Source organism: Papio anubis, chromosome 11 (assembly GCF_008728515.1).
Source record: "Papio anubis isolate 15944 chromosome 11, Panubis1.0, whole genome shotgun sequence".
NCBI classification, from domain to species: domain Eukaryota; kingdom Metazoa; phylum Chordata; class Mammalia; order Primates; family Cercopithecidae; genus Papio; species Papio anubis.
The window spans coordinates 14094334-14115173 of NC_044986.1; the positions used below are offsets into that span (position 1 = coordinate 14094334).

The 20840-nt window shown below is 49.5% G+C and overlaps 1 protein-coding gene across 5 annotated transcripts in view; it reads left to right on the plus strand.

The window, feature by feature from the left end:
• The first annotated feature begins 997 nt into the window (after positions 1 to 997).
• Positions 998 to 20840, plus strand: part of SFXN4 (sideroflexin 4) — a 33072-nt gene continuing 13229 nt past the window's right edge. For 3 of the 5 annotated variants that reach the window (XR_001891592.3, XM_017944376.3, XM_017944375.3), the window contains exons 1-12: positions 999 to 1189; positions 2520 to 2585; positions 4263 to 4337; positions 5574 to 5600; positions 5704 to 5758; positions 6864 to 6889; positions 8587 to 8640; positions 8724 to 8780; positions 8918 to 8983; positions 10241 to 10319; positions 11830 to 11945; positions 19623 to 19708. Coding sequence is in view for 4 of the 5 variants with exons in the window: in XM_017944376.3 (XP_017799865.2) it covers positions 1076 to 1189; positions 2520 to 2585; positions 4263 to 4337; positions 5574 to 5600; positions 5704 to 5758; positions 6864 to 6889; positions 8587 to 8640; positions 8724 to 8780; positions 8918 to 8983; positions 10241 to 10319; positions 11830 to 11945; positions 19623 to 19708 (821 nt within the window). In the remaining variant the exon portion in view is untranslated. Of the gene's footprint in view, positions 1190 to 2519; positions 2586 to 4262; positions 4338 to 5573; positions 5601 to 5703; positions 5759 to 6863; positions 6890 to 8586; positions 8641 to 8723; positions 8781 to 8917; positions 8984 to 10240; positions 10320 to 11829; positions 11946 to 19622; positions 19709 to 20840 lie in introns of all 5 variants that reach the window. The other 2 variants (XM_021943737.2, XM_021943736.2) reach the window with 2 other exon arrangements.

The window sequence follows — 20840 nt, forward strand, 5'->3', positions numbered from 1 at the left end:
TGAGCGAGGCAAACTGAGCAAATATAGAAGCAGAGTCACACAGGCCTGAAGGACAACATGAGCCGATTTCCTGTCCCAGGAGGGGCAGGGCAAGGGAAGGAATTGGCCCGCTGGAGGTTAATGGCCAATACTGAGCACTTGGGAGAGCTCAGTGCTGTGTTAGGGATATTTTATTTCCTTTGATCCGAAACAAAACCCTGAGATAGGTACAATTGTTATCCGCATTTTGCGGATGAGAAAATAGACTTTGAGATACTGACTTGGCGAGGGTCACACACCTAGGCGGTGTGCTGGGTCCCCCAGTCCAGGACTCCGGAGGCCCCCTGAATGACTTAGGCACGCTTGTGGCTTCCATGAATTTAAGTGCACACACAGACCCCACCCACTCCTGTGCTAGGGAAGGGCAGGTGAAGGAACTGAATTTGCCCCAACACTGGAAAAAAAAAAACAAAAAAACCTGTCGGGCTGAGGGATAGTGCACTGTGCCCAGGGCCCTATACTTGGTTTGATGCTCTGGTGTTACTTTCTTGAAATTCTCAGTAACTTGAATAAGGGGCACCACATTTGACATTTTCACTGGGCTGAGTCCATGATGCCGCCGGCCTGACTGCGCAACACCATGCACCCTGGAATTCGCGGGCAATCGGAGGGATTTTCCAGGGCAATGACCACGGGTAGGGCGCGGCAGGAGCGCATGGTGAGGTTGCGGAGGGCCTCACTCACAACCTTTGGGGATCTTCGCATTAGATGCTGTGATATGGGGTTCCGATATTGACCCTTTGGGGCCTGGAGACGGCCCGGCTCCCCAAATGTGCGGAGGAGGGCAAGCAGGGTTGGGAAGACATGGCCTGTGGGAGAGCTGGGCTCGCCGGAACAGCGGGCGCGCAAGGGCCCCGAGGCGCGGTGACACGGGAAGTCGGGCGCGCGGGCCTGGGTCGGGAACTGCGGGTGCGCGCGGCCCGGGGCGGAGCTCACCGCCCAGCTCCTCCTCCGCGCGCGGCCAGGGGCGGGGCTCGCCGCCCGGCTCTTCCTCCGCGCGCGGCCTGGCGGCGGCGGCCACTCTAGCCAACACAAGATGTCCCTAGAACAAGAGGAGGAAACGCAACACGGGCTGCTCCTAGGATGCAGCGACGCCGTCCCCGCCTTCATTGAGCCCAACGTGCGCTTCTGGATCACCACCGTGCGCCAAGTACGGCCCCGGGCCCCGTGCGGCTGGGGGCGGGGAGGGGGCGGGCCGGGCCGCGTGGTGTCGGGCTGGCCCCGGTGACCTTGGCCAGGCCACGTGGGCGCCCCCCGTCTCCGTTTCCTCGTTCCGGAGTTGTGCGGGGTACGCGCACCACCGGCCTTCACCCCTTAGGGCGCGGGAGGGGACGCAGGGGAAACCCAAGCTGCCCATGACCGCAACGTCATCCTCCAGATCGCCCTCTTGGAGGGGCCCAGTTTGCGCAGGTGGCTGCTCCCTACTCCCTGAGCTGTGGCTGAGCAACAGATTGGGGAGAAACAGGCCCTCCCACCTTGGTAAGCCCAGCCACTCTCGGTGAGAGCCCCGAGGCTTTGGGAAGCCACCCTTGGACAGGAAATAAGCAGGACTCACCTCCCTGCGGCGTCTAGGGCAGCACCGTCCAATAGAAATAAGATGTGAGCCTTACAGGCAATTAAACATTTTCCAGTAGCCACGTTAAACAAGATAAAAAGAAAAGGTGAAATTTTTAACAATACAGTACATTTAGCCCAGCAGGTGCAAAATACTAACGTTTCAACATGTAATCAGTACAAAACATTCCTGAGATATCTTACTCATTTTTTTGGTGCGAAGTCTTCCAATCCAGCGTTTGTTACACTCGCAGCACATCTGGGTTTAGCCGCATGTGGCGAATCAGGGAGCAGGGCTTTACAGGGTTCTCTTTTAGGCCTCTCCTAAAGTGGGGTCCAGCCCTGTTTTTTTAGGTGGGGAAATTGAGAAGGGACAGTGAGCTCCGGTTGCTCCAGCAGAACCAGGGCTTAAAGCCAGAACCACTACAAAGTTTGGGGTTTGCTGGAGCAAACCTCCTTTACCCAGTGTGACCCCAGCTGCACCATTGAGCCCTTAATGGGGCGTCCATCCTTTTTCACTGGAGTGAAGCCTTATAGCAAGCAGAGAGTGAGGCCACAGATTTTGAGATCTTCTAGGCCGTTGCTTCGAGGTCATATGTGAGATATGAACATAGGACCATTTGAACCCCAAAGTCTGGGATTTTCGCCCTCAAGGGCAATTGATACTGAGCGGTTAAGGGCAGAGACTTCTGAATCATTTACTGGCTGTGTTGCCTTGAGTACATTCATGAGTCCCTCTAAGCCTCAGCTTCCTCACCTGGAGAATGGAGAGGTTGGGAGGATCCCAGGAGTTGATGCCAGTAAAAGGCAGATCACAGACCCTGGCAGGTTCTCAAAAAAAAAAAAAAAAAAAAAGCCAACTGTTACTACTATGTCTTTATTTTTCTGCTGCTATTAACCTCTCTGTTGCTTTTCTCCCTCATAAGTCCTTTATTCGACGATTTCTTCTATGGACAGAATTATTAGATCCTACAAATGTGTTCATTTCAGTTGTAAGTATTGTCTTCAGAGCTAATGAATTTCACATTTTATTTTGAAACTTAAAGACCGCGTGTCCCTTTTTTTTTTTTTTCAGACCGAGTTTTGCTCTTGTTGCCCAGGCTGGAGTGCAATGGCACCATCTCAGCTCACAGGAACCTCTGCCTCCCACGTTCAAGCGATTCTCCTGCCTCAGCCTCCAGAGTAGCTGGGATTACAGGCATGCGCCACCATGCCCGGCTAATTTTGTATTTTTAGTAGAGACAGGGTTTCTCCGTGTTGGTCAGGCTAGTCTCCAACTCCTGACCTCAGGCCCAGCCCACATGTCCCTTTTAAAAGCAGTTGAAATAACAATCTGCATATATTATTGTGTGTATTCCTTCTGAATGAGCTTGTCAGATTGGAAGGGGTAAAGAAAAGCATACATCTGACCATGTGCCATGCCTCATGCCTTTAATCCCAGCACTTTGGGAGGCCGAGGCACATGGATCACCTGAGGTCAGGAGTCCTAGACCAACCTGACCAACATGGTGAAACCCCCATTTCTACTAAAAATACAAACATTAGCTGGGTGTGGTGGCAGGTGCCTGTAATCCCAGCTATTTGGAAGGCTGAGGCAGGAGAATCACTTGAACCCAGGAGGCGGAGGTTGCAGTGAGCGGAGATCGCGCCACTGCACTCTAACCTGGGTGACAAGAGCAAAACTCCATCCAAAAAAAAAGAAGAAAAAGAAAAGCGTACATTTGTTTAACAGGTAATATCAGGCCCAGGCCGGGTGCTGGTGATTCAGAGAGAAACAAATCTTCCACATGATGGAGGACAGACTGGCTAAACTGGTCACATCCTGGGCGACAACAGTGAAATTCTGTCTTTAAAAAAAAAAAAAGAAATAAAATGTAATAAAATTAGAAGCAAATATAACCAGATGTTTACAGTTGTTAATTCTGGGTGAGGGGATTATAGTGTATAGCCATTCTTTGTAATTTTTGTATTGAATTATTTTTTCTCAAATTAAGAAATGGAGGCTGGCTCGTGTCTATAATCCCAGCACTTTGGGAATCTGAGATGGTAGGATCTCTCGAGAATAAGAATTTGAGACCAGCCTGGGCAATATAGCGAGACCCTATCTGTACAAATAAAAATAGAAAGTTAGCCAGGTGTAGTGGGTTGTGCCTGTAGTCACGACTAATTGGGAGGCTGAGGCAAGAGGATCACTTAAGCCCAGGAGTTTTCGAGGCTGCAGTGAGCTGTGATCACACCACTGCACTCCAGCCTGGGCAACAGAGTGAGACTCTGTCTCTTAAAAAAATAAGAAAATAAAGAAAGAAAAAGAGGTAAGACTGAACTGATTAGACGTGGAAGTGGGTGAGGGAGAAAGACTTCCGGGTTTCTGACATGCATAGCCAGGGGATGGTGGTAACCATTCAGTGAGACAGTTGACATCAGAGAGTGGGGGAGGTGACAGCACGATTGCGGGCAGCTGCTGGAGCATCTAGGAAGAGGAAGGCGTAAATCTGAATGGCACTCAGGGCTATCCTAATGGCTAGAGAGCCTAGGGCACCTTGTGGCTTGAAATCAGGCATGCAGTTGAAGTCCAGTGCATGCTAGTGAGTGAGCTGGTGATTCCTACATCTGGGGATAAACCTGAACAATTTGAGATCATTACTTGATTTCTTGATGTCTAATTTTAGGAAAGTATAGAAAACTCGAGGCAACTATTGTGCACAAATGAAGATGCTTCCAACCCCGCCTCGGAGGACCAAAGGGTATGTTCCATGTGCCCAGGTCTGGCTGGTTGAAGGCTGGGTGTAGTTGCCCTCAGATGGTTCTGCCTGCATGGTCAGGTGGAATTTGGCCATTAATCTCTCTCTCCATCTCTTTTCTTTCTTTTTTCCTTCCCTTGGGAGCCACTGTTCTATTGGCTATTAATGCTGTCATTGTTATATACTGCCCAGAGGACCAGCTTTGCAAAACTGGGTTAGTTTTTAAAACGTAGTTAGAATTTTGTCCCATAAACCAGACAGTAAGATTCTTCCTATGCAGTGGACATTTGTGGGGATTCCCTGCAGCTGATTCCTGGAGGCCCATGGCAAACTCCAGAATTCAGACAGGCCTCTGACGTCAGAATTCATTCTGCACTGCAGGCGGTGTTCCTGCTGATAGGCTCAAACGAGCCTGTCGAGGTTCCTTATCTACCTCGCAGTGTGTGGGGCTTTCTGGAGCTCACAGACACCAGTTCCTCAAGGCAGCCTCTGGAGAGCTCACATATTTAACTTACTTTTTCTAAGAATGTGTTGGGGACCCTGGGCTGACAGCTTGGCTCTGTTGCAAGTAACTTGGCTTATGGCACGGTGTGTCGTCAGCACACGGCCTGCTCTGCTCTGAGCCAGAGGCAAGCCGGATTCGGGGACTCATCTGAGGCATAAGTTAGGTGTTGGTCTTCTCCAAGGGTAGAGACAGGACTTTTTAATGTTCTGGTCAGTTTCTCTGTGTGGCTCATCTCTGCTTGCCATTAGTTCATTTGTTTATTCATACGATCCATTGATTTTGATTTGTTCTGTCGATGTGGTGGAAAACAGCTCTGGACTTCACTTTCTGAAAGATAGAGCAAAGGTGGTCCCAGAAATGAGACTGGCAAAGAGATTCTTTGGTGCTGAGCCACCTTTAAAAGCCTTTTTTTTTTTTTTTTTTTTTTTAAGCTGGGTGTGATGGCTTACCCCTGTAATTCCAATGGTTTGGGAGGATGACTTGATGCCAAGAGTGCAAGACCAGCCTGGGCAGTATAGCGAGACCCCATCTCTAGCTGGGAATGGTGGCATGAGCCTGCAGTTTCAGCTACTCAGGAGGGTGAGGTGGGAGGATCGCTTGAACCCAGTAGTTCGAGGCTGCTCTGCAGTGAGTGAGGATTGTGTCACTGCACTCCAGGCTGGGTGACAGAGCAAGACCTTGTCTCTTAAACAATATTTAAAATGAAACAAAGCTGTTCTTTTTTCTCCTTTAAGATACAAGAAGCTTGGAAGCGGAGTCTTGTAAGTTTCAGTCCCTTCCTAATTTTTAGTGTCCTAAAATAACAAAACCAGACATCTTTGCATCTCTCCTCTTGCATCTAACCTTGCATCTCTCCTCTTGAAGGCCACAGTGCATCCCGACAGCAGCAACCTGATCCCCAAGCTTTTTCGACCTGCAGGTGAGTCGGCTCTAATTTTCAGAAGTGGGTTGAGAAGATGTAGTTTCTAACACTTAGAAAACTCTGCCTGCCGGATCACCTGGGGTCAGGAGTTCGAGACCAGCGTGGCCAACATAGTGAAATGCCATCTCTACTAAAAATGTAAAAATTTAGCCGGGCATTGTGGTGGCACATGCCTATAGTGCCAGCTACTTGGGAGGCTGAGGCAGGAGAATTGCTTGAACCTGGGAGCCGGAGGTTGCAGTGAGCTGAGATCGAGCCATTGCACTCCAGCCCGGGCAACAGAGTGAGACTCCATCTCAACAAAAAAAAGAAAAAGAAAACTCTGCCTGCTTTGCTTCAATTATTTTTCCCCCAGCAGGATTTCTTTCTTTCTTTTTTTTTTTTTAAAACAGAGTCTCACTCTGTCACCCAGGCTGGAGTGCAGTGGCACAGTCTCAGCTCACTGCAACCTCAGCCTCCCGAGTAGCTAGGATTACAGGCGCCCACCACCATCCCCAGCTTGTATTTGTATTTTTAGTAGAGACAAGGTTTCACTATGTTGGTCAGGCTGGTCTCGAACTCCTGACTTTGTGATCCGCCCATCTTGGCCTCCCAAAGTGCTGGAATTACAGGCGTGAGCCCCCATGCCCGGCCATGTTATAGTAATTTTATGTACATACTTTATTATTATTATTATCATTTTTAGAGACAGGGTCTCACTCTGTTACCCAGACTGGAGTACAGTAGCACCATAATCAAAGCAGCCTCCAACTCCCAGGCTCAGCGGATCCTCCTCTCCTCAGCCTCCTGAGTCGCTGGGACCACAGGGTCATCCTGCCATAACCTTCTTTAAATGTTTTGTGGAGATGGGGGTCTCACTACCTCTACAAAATGGAGGCTGGTCTCAAACTCCTGGCCTCAACCCATCCTCCAGCCCCAGCCTACCAAAGCGCTAAGACCTTGACCCACCATTTTATTAGAAAAAAAAAGAATGAGTGGAAAAAGTCCTTTGAGGTCTGTGCCTTCTGGAAGCTGGGGAAGAGGTGCTCAGGTGGGTGGTCCCTTCTGGCCCCCTCTGCCTGGGCAACTGCGGTCACTGACACCTCCTCTCTTCTCCTGCCAGCGTTCCTGCCTTTCATGGCGCCCACGGTGAGCAAGCAGACATTCGTCGTTAGGAGACTAGGAGCTTGGGAAGATGGCCACTCTCCTCCTAACCTCGGCTGTGTCCCTCCAGCTCCAGACCCCTGTCCCATGACTGCCTGATAGATGGTTGTGGACCCCCACTGATAACCCGTGGCTGCCATTCATATGTCCTTGTCTCCACTCCCTCCCCCTCCCCACACCCTCCCAGTCAGGCATCCGGGCCTCTGGAAGGCCACAGCTTGGCAAGGTCATCCCTTTCCCGAACACCAAGTATGCGCAGAGCACTGGAGAAGCGGCCAGTGAGTTAGGATGCGCTCCCTGCACAAACCCCTCGCCACCAAGTCCTCGTCTGACACAGCCCCTCACCTGGGACCTGGCATTGTCCCCGTGGGACCTGGCATTGTCCCCGTGGGGCTTTCCCACCTTAGTCCTCGGAAGGTGCTTTTTGTTTTGTTTTTTTGTTTGTTTGTTTTTTGAGACAGAGTCTCGCTCTGTTGCCTAGGCTAGAGTGCAGTGGCACAATCTCAGCTTGCTGCAGCCTCTGCCTCCCGTGTTCAAACAATTCTCCTGTCTCAGCCTCCTGAGTGGCTGGGATTACAGGCACCCGCCACCACGCCCAGCTAGTGTTTTTATTTTTAGTAGAGACGGGGTTTCGCCATGTTGGCCAGGCTGGTCTCGAACTCCTGACCTCAGGTGATCCACCCACCTTGGCCTCCCAAAGTGCTGGGATTACAGGCATGAGCCACCATGCCTGGAGCGTTTTTTGTTTTGTAAAATACGGTCTTGCTCTGTTGCCTAGGCTGGAGTGCAGTGACGCAATCATAGCTCACTGTAACTTCAAACTCCTAGGCTCAATCGATCCCCCTACTTCAGCCTTCTGAGTAGGTGGGACTACAGGTACTCGCCACCATGGGGCTAATTTTTTAATTTTTACCAGAGACAGAGTCTTGCTACATTGCTCAGGCTGGTCTTGAACTCCTGGGCTCAAGGGATCCTCCCAGTTTGGCCTACCAGAGTGCTGGGATTATAGGCGTGAGCCACCACTCCCAGCCCAGGAGGTACTTGTCCACATCACAGGCCGGCTCCTGTCTGCTTCCCCTAGCAAATATGTACTACTTCTTCTTTTTTTTCTTTTTTTTTTTTTTTGAGACGGAGTCTTGCTCTGTCTCCCAGGCTGGAGTGCAGTGGCACGATCTTGGCTCATTGCAACCTCCACCTTCCAGATTTAAGTGATTCTCCTGCCTTGGCCTCCTGAGTAGCTGGGATTACAGGTGCGCACCACCACACTCGGCTAATTTCTGTGTTTTTTGTAGAGACAGGGTTTCACCATGCTGGCCAGGCTGGTCAAGAACTCCTGGCCTCAGGTGATTCTCCCACCTCAGCCTCCCAAAGTGCTAGGATTACAAGAGTGAGCCACCACGCCCAGCTAACAGATGTGTACATCTTAGCCACCCTGCTGGACTAAGGCCCTTGAGACGGCCTGCTGTGTGCTCCTGGATGTCCTTAGAGCTGCTAGTTTGGTGCTTGGCAGGTGCTCTCACTCAACCTTGTCTACCAACTGGCAGCCCCTGTACCCACCACCAGCCTCTCCTGCCCCAGCTCTGTGGGGCTCAATTCTCCGTCTCCCCTGGGAAGTTCTTTGCTACCGCAAGTTCTCCCTCCACAGAAACACTTGTAACTGTGTTCCACTTTCTTCTTAAAAGGTATTTTTGTCAATGATGCCACCAAAAGGGATCAAGTCCGTGATTTTACCTCAGGTAGCCATTCTTCCTGTTTCACGATTACTAAATTCTGTGATGCTTGAAACCAAACTGCGATCCATTTGCCCCTCTCTCGGTAGGTTTTCCTCTATACCTACATGACAGCGTTCAACAGCATCAATGGAAACAGAAGTTATGTGAGTATTATGAGACTCAGAGGGTGTGGGGTTTTCTGTTATTTCTTTTGGAATTTGTTGTATGTATTTGTTTTAAAATTATCCTTGCTGGATAAAACTGTGGTATTTGCTAAATAAGTACTTTTGTTTCTCCTTAGACTTGTAAACCACTAGAAAGATCATTATTAATGGCGGGAACCATTGCTTCTTCAACCTTCTTAGGAGTAAGTATTTTTAGAATCTGTCAAATCTTCTTTATTCCTCAGAATCCAGGAAGCTTTATTTATTCTAGTTACAAATTTATGTTCCAATTTAAACAATTTAGAAAGTATGAATAGGAAATAAAAGTCGCCTGTAATCCTATTATCCCAAAATAATCATGTTAATAGTCTAAGTTTCCAGGCATATACATGGTACTGGTATCTTTTTATTTTTTTCTATTTTCTATTTTCTTTTTTTTTTTTTTTGAGACAGAGTCTCACTCTGTTGCCCAGGCTGGAGTGCAATTGCATGATCTCAACTCACTGCAACCTCTGCTTCCTGGGTTCAAGTGATTCTCCTGCCTCAGCCTTCCGAGTAGCTGGGATTACAGGCACGCGCCACCACACCCAGCTAATTTTTTGTATTTTTTAGTAGAGACGGGATTTCACCATGTTGGCCAGGTGGGCAGGTCACCTGAGGTCAAACTCCTGACCTCAGGTGACCTGCCCACCTCGACCTCCCAAAGTGCTGGGATTACAGGCGTGAGCCACCACACCTGGCCAGTACTGTTATCTTTTTAAAAATTGTTATATAAATTGTGTGTTATAAATATGTTATATAAACTGTGTTATATAATTTGTGTATTGCTTTGGATGTCAGGACACTGTACTGGTGAAAGATGGAGATGTTAGCATCAGACAAGCCTGGGCCTTCATCCTGGCTCAAACCTTTAATGGCTCTGTGACTCTCGGGAACTTTCTTTTTTTTTTTTTTTTTTTGAGATGGAGTCTTGCTTGTCACCCAGGCTGGAGTGCAGTGGCGCAATCTTGGCTCACTGCAAGCTTCGCCCCCCAGGTTCACGCCAGTCTCCTGCCTCAGCCTCCCGAGTAACTGGGACTACAGGCGCCCGTCACCACACCCGGCTAATTTTTTGTATTTTTAGTAGAGACGGGGTTTCACCGTGTTAGCCAGGACGGTCTCGATCTCCTGACCTCGTGATCCGCCTGCCTCGGCCTCCCAAATTGCTGGGATTACAGGCGTGAGCCACCGCACCTGGCCAACTCTCGACAACTTTCATACCTCTCTCTAAGCCCCTGTTGACTCCTTAGATGAACAGGGAGAGGACCTCCATGTTGCAGGAATTTGAAAAATACATGAAGGGCCCTGGCAGCGGTCTGACCTGTAACAGGAACTAGGTCAGGGCGGCCTCTCTGCTAGTGAGTAGGTTCTGCTGATTTTTCAGTCCCATGAAATAATGATTTTTCTCTCTTCTTTTCTAGGTAGTGCCTCACTTTATCCAGATGAAGTATGGCCTGACTAACCCTTGGATTAAGAGACTCTTACCTGTGGTCTTCCTCGGTGAGCAAGAAGGGCTGGAGCCTGCAGTCTGGGTGGGGGCTGTCTTTGTGGTCTGTGAGCCTTCCTTCATCTCCAGAGGCACCTGGCTGCCTTGGCACATTGTGACTGATGACAGGTGGCCTTTGCGGCCCTGCAGGCCCCCAAAGCCCAAATTAGGTCCTTGCTCTGAGAGGTGACACTTTCTGTAAATACCCACATTAATGGCCAAAGAATGAACACAAGACTGGAAACGCAAATTACAGTTTTTTCTTGAGACGGAGTCTCGCTCCGTCACCCAGGCTGGAGTGCAGTGGCGTGACCTCGGCTCACTACAACCTCCGCCTCCTGGATTTAGACAGTTCTCCTGCCTCAGTCTCCCGAGGAGCTGGGATTACCGGCATGCACCACCATGCCCAGCTAATTGGTTTTTTGTATTTTTAGTAGAGATAGGCTTTCACCATGTTGGCCAAGCTGGTCTTGAACGTCCAGCCTCAAGTGATTCGCCTGCCTCAGCTTCCCAAAATGCTGGGGTTACAGGCATGAGCCACCACGCCCGGCCCTACATTTTAAAGATTATCTATATAAACGTTCTACATACATTATTTTACTTAATCCCGACAACTTATGGATAGGAAATATTATTATTCCTATTTACAGATGAGGAGACTGAGGCACAGGGAGGTGAAGTAACTTGCCTAGAGTTACACAGCAAGCAAATGGTTAGTATAGGGATTCCAACCCAGTGGGGTGACAGAGATATTAGCTGAATATTTTGACTCTGCCAGCCTGCAAGTTTACTATGTCATGCTCCAAATTTGAGTTTGGGAATCATAGCAGTTTGAAGAGTTGGCAGACTGATGTCAGTGGTAAAATTGAGGAAATGGTGTTATAGAACCCTTACAGCTTTGGCTGGGCATGGTGGCTCACACCTGTAATCCCAACACTTTGGGAGGCCATTGTGGGCGGATCACTTGAGGTCAGGAGTTCGAGACCAGCCTGACCAACATGATGAAACCCCGTCTGTACTAAAAATACAAAACTTAGCCGGGCCTGGTGGCGGGTTCCTGTAATCCCAGCTACTCTGGAGGCTGAGGCAGAAGAATTGCTTGAACCCAGGAGGCGGAGGTTGCAGTGAGCTGAGATCGCACCATTGCACTCCAGCCTGGGCAACAAGAGTGAAACTCTGTCTCAAAAAGAAAAGGAAACCTTACAACTTAAGCAAAGGTGAGGGATATGTTTCCAGGATCCCAGGGTTTCTCCTGGAATCCGGTAAGGAAGCAGGGGTGCTGGAAGCTGGTCCCAGGCTGTGGTCAGGATCCAAGACTGAGTGGTCAGCAGCTCTGAGCCTAATTCCACAGCCCCAGGAGAGCACCTGGTTGGCCCAGCCTGTGGCAGGTGTCCACCTGAGGGTCGAGAAAGGCCAGCTGTCAGAGAAAGAGGCTTGCAGTAGGCAGACACCCAAAGAGAGGTTCCTTTGCTGGAACAAGACTCACCCCCGTGTTGGGTGTTCTTTACTTCTTTACATCTACAGTGCAAGCCAGTGGAATGAATGTCTACATGTCCCGAAATATTGAATCCATTAAGGGGATTGCGGTCATGGACAAGGAAGGCAATGTCCTGGGCCATTCCACAATTGCTGGGACAAAGGTAAGAGACACGATGGAGCTATAGCTGCTTGCCTTTTGGACAAAGACTTGACTTTTCTGTTTGGAAGCCAGTGACAAATTCATGTCTACCTTCAACCTTTCTTTACCCATCTTTCCTTAGCGTGCTGAGAGAGAAATTTTTCATTTTGCCCCCTGATGTGTAAAAGACGGGGCATTAGTCTGGGTTCTCTGGAGAAACAGAACCAATGGGATATATGTACATAATCTTTCTTTCTGAGACAGGGTCTTGCTCTGTCGCACCGGCCTGGAGTGCAGTGCTGCAGTCTTGGCTCACTGCAACCTCTGCTTCCCTACCACAAGCGATCCTCCCACCTCAGCCTTTCAAGTAGCTGGAACCACAGGCACACACCACCACATCTGGCTTATTTTTGTATTTTTAGTAGAGACAGGGTTTCACCATGTTGGCCAGGCTGGTCTCGAACTTCTGGCCTCAAGTGATCCACCCACCTTGGCCTCCCAAAGTGCTAGGATTACAGGCGTGAGCCACCATGCCTGGCCCCCAATTCCTTTTGAAATCTCTCAGAAGAAAAGCATGTACCTCTGTCTCCATTGTCCCTCCCATTCACTCCTGAGTTTAAGTGATCCTCCCACCTTGGCCTCACAAAGTGCTGGGATTACAGGTGTGAGCCACCATGCCTGGCCCCCAATTCCTTTTGAAATCTCTCAGAAGAAAAGCATGTACCTCTGTCTCCATTGTCCCTCCCATTCACTCCTGAGTTTAAGTGATCCTCCCACCTTGGCCTCACAAAGTGCTGGGATTACAGGTCTATTAAGAGATTTTTTCTAAAGAATTGGCTTGCACAATTGTGGGAATCTGCAGAGCAGGCCTGGAGGCTGGAAACTTGGACAGGAGCTGCTGCTACAGTCTTGAGGCAGAATTTCTTCTTTGAGAAACCTCAGTTTTTGCCTGTAAGGCCTCCAACTGATTGGATGAGGCCCACCCACATTGTGGAAGGTAACCTTCTTTTTTTTTTTTTTCTTTTTGAGATGGAGTCTTGCTCCGTCACCCGGGCTGGAGTGCAATGGCGTGATCTCGGCTCACTGCAACCTCTGCTTCCCAGGTTCAAGCGATTCTCCTCCCTCAGTCTCCTGAGTAGCTGGGATTACCAGCTACCACCATGGGATTACGTGCATACCACCACACCCAGCCCATTTTTGTATTTTTAGTAGAGGTGGGGTTTCATCATGTTGGCCAGGCTGGTCTCGAACCCCTGACCTCAGGTGGTCTGCCCACCTTGGCCTCCCAAAGTACTAGTTACAGGTGTGAGCCATTGTGCTTGGTGGTAACCTGCTTTTCTTAAAGTCAGCTGATTGCAGATGTGCTCCATGTCTGCAGAATACCCCTACAGCAACAACTAGATGAGTGCTGGATTAAATAACTGGGTACTGTTGCTATGGTGACCCATGAAGCTGACTGCCACAGACAGGCATCTGACAAGTGCTAGGCACCTTTGAGAGTGAGATCCTGTCCTTCAAGTTCAATATCTGCCCTCCCAGTGTGTGCTGATTGGGGGCCACTCCCCTCCCAGCCTGCTCTGCACTTACAGAGGTCAGTGGACACCCCTCTCTGGGGTTAAGAGAAGCCCTGCTTCTCCCACTTCAGCAGATGTCCTTATAGTCTTCATTGCTAAGGACTACTTTCATCAAGAATGGATTTAGAAAATTGAATTTTCTGATCCAAAACTCCTTTTCAAGGCCTCAATTTTGAATGCTTTTTACTATTAGTTTCTTCTTCTTCTTTTTTTTTTGAGACAGGGTCTCCTTCTGTTGCACAGGCTGAAATGCAATGGTGTGATCACAGCTCTCTACAGCCTCAACCTCCCAGGCTCAGGTGATTCCCTCACCTCAGCCTTCCAAGTAGCTGGGATTCTAAATACGCACCAACATGCGTGGCTCATGTTTGTGCTTTTTGTAGACGTGGGGTTTCACCATGTTGTCCAGTTGTGTCTCAAACTCCTGGGCTCAAGTGATCTGCCCACCTTGGCCTCCCAAAGTGCTGGGATTGCAAGGGTGAGCCACTGGGCCTGGCCAAAGTACTCTTTCATTCAGTTCAGCACAGTGACTACTGAGTGCATTCAGCTGTGAGAACCTAGTATAGTCTATGGTGTTTTCATTTTGGGTGTAGACTTCTAAAATAATGTTTTTAGCAGGTGAGATCTTTTTTGGTCCCTGTGAAATGACTTTAGCTGAAGACTGTAGTTGTTTGCAAATGACATATCAAGCAGAGTGGAACAGCCCTGATACAAAGTGAAGAGACTAACCGGGCTTCTGGCAGTGGGGGATCCCGGGGACTCCCTTAGCCAGCCAGGGTACGTCCCTCTACTGGCCAGCGTGTTGGTGGCAGAGGAGGTCAGAAAAGATGGCTGTTCATTCCATCGGTAAATATGTCATTATTCAGCTCACCAAACGTATTACGATTTAAAGTAATCCTATCACTGACTGACAAAGCTGAATTATAAACCATCAGATACATGCTAATGATATTTCCACCAGACCATCTAGTAGCATAGCTCCTTACCTAAACGAATTGTGACAGAGACAAAATAATTATAAGTAACAGAGAAATTGCTGCCAGAAAAAAAATAGGTCACAAGTTTGAAATGAAGGTTCTGGACCTAATAAACCAACCGTAAGTTGGATCACTCACAGTCAGTCAGGAGTTTGAGACCATGCTGGCCAACACGGTGAAACCCCATGTCTACTAAAAATGAAAACATTAGCCAGATGTGATGGCGGGTGCCTGTAATCCCAGCTACTCGGGAGGCTGAGGCAGGAGAATCACTTGAACCTGAGAGGTGGAGGTTGCAGTGAGCCGAGATCATGCCATTGCACTCCAGCCTGGGCAACAGAGCAAGACCCCATCTCAAAAACAACAAACAAACAAAAACAAACCACCCAGGACTGCATTCGTGCTTTCCCCTGGGGAAAGAAACAACACCCGAAAGAGACATTTTTTCTTTTTTTTTTTTGAGACGGAGTCTCGCTCTGTCGCCCAGGCTGGAGTGCAGTGGTGTGATCTCGGCTCACTGCAAGCTCCGCCTCCCGGGTTTACGCCATTCTCCTGCCTCAGCCTCCCGAGTAGCTGGGCCTACAGGCGCCCGCCACCTTGCCTGGCTAGTTTTTTGTATTTTTAGTAGAGACGGGGTTTCACCGTGTTAGCCAGGATGGTCTCGATCTCCTGACCTCGTGATCTGCCTGTCTCGGCCTCCCAAAGTGCTGGGATTACAGGCTTGAGCCACCACACCGGCTGAGACATTTTTTCAAACACCTTTATTGAGATATAATTTACATACTGTAAAATTTGCCCATTGTAAGAGGAAAGTTTGATGAATTTTAGTGAATTTAAAACAATTGTGCAGCCAGGCACGGTGGCTCACTCATGCCTGTAATCCCAACACTTTGAGAGGCAGATCACTTGAGTCCATGAGTTCGAGACCAGCCTGGGCAACATAGCGAAACCCTGTCTCTACAAAAAAAATTTTTTTAAATTAGCTAGGCGTGGCGGGGTGCATCTGTAGTCCCAGCTACTTAGGAGGCTGAGGTGAGAGGAGCAACTGAGCCTAGGAGGTTGAGGCTGCAGCAAGCCGTTATTGCACCACTATACTCCAGCCTGGTTGACAGAAAGAGACCTTCTTCTCAAAAAATAAAAAATAGGCTGGGCGCGGTGGCTCACGCCTGTAATCCCAGCACTTTGGGAGGCCAAGACAGGCAGATCACCTGAGGTCAGGAGTTCAAGACCAGCCTGGCCAACGTGGTGAAACCCCGTATCTACTAAAAATACAAAAATTAGCTGTGCGTGGTGGCACATGCCTGTAATCCCAGCTACTCAGGAGGCTAAGGCTGGAGAATCACTTGAACCCAGGAGGCAGAGGTTGCAGTGAGCTGAGATTGCGCCACTGCACTCCAGCCTGGGCGACAGAAAAAGACTCTGTCTCAAAAAATAATACTAATAAATAAATGAAACAGTTGTGTGACCATCACCACAGTCCAATTGTAGAACATTTTCATCATCCTAAAAATGTCCCAAATGCCCACTCCTACCCCCAGCCCTAGGGAAGCACTGATCTGCTTCTTTTTTTCTTTTTTTTTTTGAGTCAGAGTCTCGCTCTGCTGCCCAGGCTGGAGTGCAGTGGTGTGATCTTGGCTCACTGCAACCTCCGTCTACCAGGTTGAAGCAATTCTCCTGCCTCAGCCTCCTGAGTAGCTGGGACTATAGGCGCCCGTCACCACGCCCGGATAATTTTTTGCATTTTTAGTAGAGATGGGGTTTCCCCGTGTTAGCCAGGATGGCCTCAATCTCCTGACCTTGTGATCCACTGGCCTCGGCTTCCCAAAGTGCTGGGATTACAGGCATGAACCCCCGTGCCCGGCCACTGCTTTTGTGTCTTCTTAGTTTTTGCCTTTTCCAGAAATTATACATAAGTGAATCACACAGTAGTATTTTGTATCTTGCTTCTTTCACATTTGAGATTCATCCATCTTGTACCACATGTTGGTCATTTGTTACTTTTCACTGCTGAGTAGTATTCCATACCTGGATGTGCTGCATTTTGCTTCTCTATTCCGCAGGCGGTGGATGTTTGGGTTGTGTCCAGCCTTGGGTTATCATGAATCAGGCTGCTCTGACGTTCACTTGCACATCTTTATGTACATGTGTGTTTGAATTTCTCTGCAACTCCGTGTGAACTTAAGGTGTTACTATTGCTGTGACTTATTTGTAAAGCTGGAGAGGAGAATGAGCGCAAATTTTTTAAAGTTTGTTCATTTATTTATTCATTTATTTATAGAGACAGAGTCTCCCTCTGTCGCCCAAGCTGGAGTGCAATGGTACGAATGTGGCTCGCTGCAGCCTCAACTTCTTGGGCTCAAGCAAACCTCCTGCCTCAGCCTCCTGAGTACTACAGGTGTGCACCACCATACATGGCTAATTAAAAAAAAAAATGTTTGTAGAGAGGGGGGTCTTGCTATGTTGCCCAGGCTGGTCTCAAACTCTTGGTCTCAAGTGATCCTCCTGCCTTGGCCTCCCAGAGCGCTGGGAGGTGTGAGGCACTGCACCCAGTTTAAAGCAAATATTGAAACGGCAAGTTATTCCCAGCGCCTCCTGCCTGCCAGGCTTGGTGCTAGGCTCTGGAGGCACACACGCTGACCAGTGAGAGCCCTGTCTCCCTAGGAGCCCCAGCCTCCCAGCGGGAAGATAGCCTCAGGCTTGACTGGTTGTTTGGAGTCCATCTCACCAGAAGAAACTCCATTTTTGGCATGAGGGGCATATTAGGGTCAAAGAAAAGCTTTACTGGCCTGCTTTAAAAAAAAAAAGTCTTTTTTTCTCTGAAGAATAAATTGTCTGCAACTGTGCATAAGCAATAAGCATTCGTCTATCACTTCCCTGCCCGCGGAAGGTCATTTCCTTTAGCTAAAATTTCAGAAACTGCGTAACCAGCAATATCTGATGGTGAGAGGGCACTGTTGGTCCGATTTCAGGTGACTCGTGGCTATTACTCCCCCTACTGGCCCCATAAGCCACTCCTTTGCACACAGCGCCTCCTAATGACGGCGTCTCACCTGGGGTGTCCTCCCCATACACGGGACCAAGGGACAGAGACGGGCCTCACCCCACTGACACGGACGCACGGCACACCAACAGCCATTTTTCCCTTCCAGAAGTCAAGCAATTTTACTTTATGTCCCTGAGACTTTTATTTTATTTTCTTTCTTTTATTTTAGAGACTGAGTCTCACTCTATTACCCAGGCTGGAGTGCAATGGTGTGATCTCGGCTCACTGCAACCTCCACCTCCCATCCCAGGTTCAAGTAATTCTCCTGCCTCAGTCTCCCAAGTAGCTGGGATTACAGGTGCCTACCATCATGCCCGGCTAATTTTTGTATTTTTAGTAGAGACAGGGTTTCACCATGTTGGCCGGGCTGGTCTTGAACTCCTGACCTCAGGTGATCTGCCCACCTTGGCCTTCCAAAGTGCTGGGATTACAAGCGTGAGCCACCACACCTGGCCCCTGAGACCTTATTTTTAAAACAGCCCTCCTCCGCTTCCTCTCTTTTGTGAGGGGAAAGGCATTCCCTGCAGAGGGAACCGCACAAGCGTGACTGTCACCCGCAGCAGGGCAGAGGTGTGAGCAGAGAGCAGGGGCTGGCCAGTAGGAGGAGCCTGGGAAGGTAGGTCAAAGCCAATCATGGGAAGCTGGAAGTGGAAGGACAGAGTTCAGGGAAGGATGGGTGCAGGTGTGCCTGCCCCTCTTGGGTATACCATGTGCTGTTTGTGGTGTATGTGTCTTACCCAGGGGTGGGTTCTAAAGTTAACATGCTAGCTACTTAGGAGGCTGGGGCAGGAGGATTGCTTGAGGCCAGGAAGTCAGGACCAGCTTGGGCAACATAGTGAGACCCCATCTCTACAAAAAATTCGAAGTTAGCTGGGTGTGGTAGGGTGTACCTGTGATCCTGGCTGCTTGGGAGGCTAAGGTAGGAGGATCGCTTGAGCCTGGGAGGTCAATGCTGCAGTAAGCCGTGATCATGCCGCTGTACTCCAGCCTGGATGACAGAGTGAGACCCTGTCTCTAAAAATAAATAAATAAATAAATAAATAAATACAAGTAGTAAAAAAGTTAACGTGAGCTGTTTTATAGTCAAAATTTCCCTTACAAGTCCCTTAAAGTGCCCTTAAGGGGTACATGGTTTTGTGCATATTCACCTATACAGTAAATTGTATATGTAAATGTTTAATGTATGGAGTAATGTACATTATAGAAAAGATTGCAAACATGTTATAACCTGTACATAACACAATTTTATAGTACAACACTTTTAATTCGCTGTGAAATGGGTACAGACAGGCGACCTCGTGTGGGTCCCATGCCGTGCCCGTGTCCTCAGAGCTGGGCATCTGGAGGCTCCCCCACTGGCAGGTATAGGAGTTGCTGCCGAGCCAGGCACAGGACAGGCCGGTGGCGGAGATGTGGCTTGGACGGGAAATACGGAGTGAACCTCTGTGGCAAATCCAGCATTTCCACCGAGGAACGATTTGGTTCTCAGTGAGGGTCTGTCTAGAAGCCACCTTTGCTTGTACGTAGTGGATAGTTTATTTGGGGTCGTTTGGCAGACAGATGGAGACCACTGTGGAGTCGAGGAGGTAAATCCCCTCCCAGCTATTTCTGGCACCACGTGTGGCCGACCTGCACACACCTGTACGTGGAAAGGAACGTGGAAGGGATCCCCTCCGCCTCTCTCCACGGGCATCCTTTTTCTGAGTGAGAAGGGAGGGTTGCTGTTGCCTGTCTCTGGCAGGAGTTGTGGGATCCCTAGAAATCGTCTTGCTCCTGTCCTAAGCTTCTTTTTTGAGACAGAGTTTCATTCTGTTGCCCAATCTGGAGTGCACTGGCATGATCTCGGCTCACTGCAACATCCGCTTCTCAGGTTCAAGTGATTCTCGTGCCTCAGTCTCCTGAGTAGCTGGGACTACCGGCGCATAACACCACACCTGGCTAATTTTTGTATTTTTTGGTAGAGATGGGGGTTTCACCACGTTGGCCTGGCTGGTCTCAAACTGCTGACCTCAAGCGACCCACCTGCCTCAGCCTCCCAAAGTGCAGGGATTACAGGTGTGAGGCACCGTGCCTGGCCTAAGCTGTTTTCTCTTCATTTTTGCTAGGCTATTAGAGAAACGGCAGCATCCAGGACAGTGCTGTTTGGGACCTCTGCTCTGATTCCTGAAATCTTCACCTACTTTTTTAAAAGGTAAGAGGCATGGTCCTATCCCCAGGTAGGGATCTGAAAGTCAAATCCTTATAAAAACCTGTCAGATACTGACCGTGGTAGAGGGTGGAAGGAGTAACCTTCCCGTAAACACGCATCACAGCTAAGACAGTCAGATTGTGGCAGGCATGGAAATCCAGGTGTGTGGATTCCACCGAATGGGGAATCCAGCCCAGGCTCTGCCTCCAGTTACCCCGCGTCCTTGACGTGTCCAAGGACCTTCCACGGCCATTTCCTCACCTCTAGAATGAGGGGCTTGGATGACGTGCACGTTCCCCTGGCTCTGATGTGCTGTGAATATTGCTCAAGCCCGCCCCTCTGCACCCCCATTCCAAGCATGTTTTAAATTAGCTTCAGCGACTCCGGATTCAGATTCATCCCTTTGAAGAAGCCAGAAATGGTCTATGAGGTGGAGGACCTGGGCATCCATCAGGGTTCCTGTGGCCCCCAGTATGAGAAGCCTAACCTGCAAGAGCTCAGGCTTGAGGGGAGATGTGGGGCTTTAGGGCCGGAACGGGCAAGGATTGCAGACCATGGCAGCTTGAACAGAAGCTCCCTTGCTGGGCGCGCCTCCCTGTCACCCGCGTGGGTGTTGGTTCCTTCTCTCCTGCCAGATTGGCTTCTTCATATTGATGAGGGACCCGTTTGCTAGTAACTCCCAGCTCATGGCCTCACAGCCTCCTGATCAGAGGTGGACTACAGCAAACCCCAGGGGAGGCAGGAATGTCTTCCCCTCAGGGCAGACTCCTGGGGAAGGATTCTGTAGGCCTGAGTTGGGTTGTGTGCCTGAGCTGCAGTGTGGCGAGGCTGGGATTCGCCTGCTAGGACCACACACAGAGCACATTTCCAAGGAGGGATGGAATGGCGCGGTGGCTCACGCCTGTAATCCCAGCACTTTGGGAGGCTGAGGTGGGCAGATCACCTGAGGTCAGGAGTTTGAGACCAGCCTAGGCAACATGGTGAAACCCTGCCTCTACTGAAAATACAAAAATTAGCCAGGCGTGGTGGCGGGCGCCTATAATCCCAGCTACCCAGGAGACTGATGCAGGAGAATCGCTTGAACCCAGGAGGCAGAGGTTGCAGTGAACCAAAATCGCACCATTGTACTCCAGCC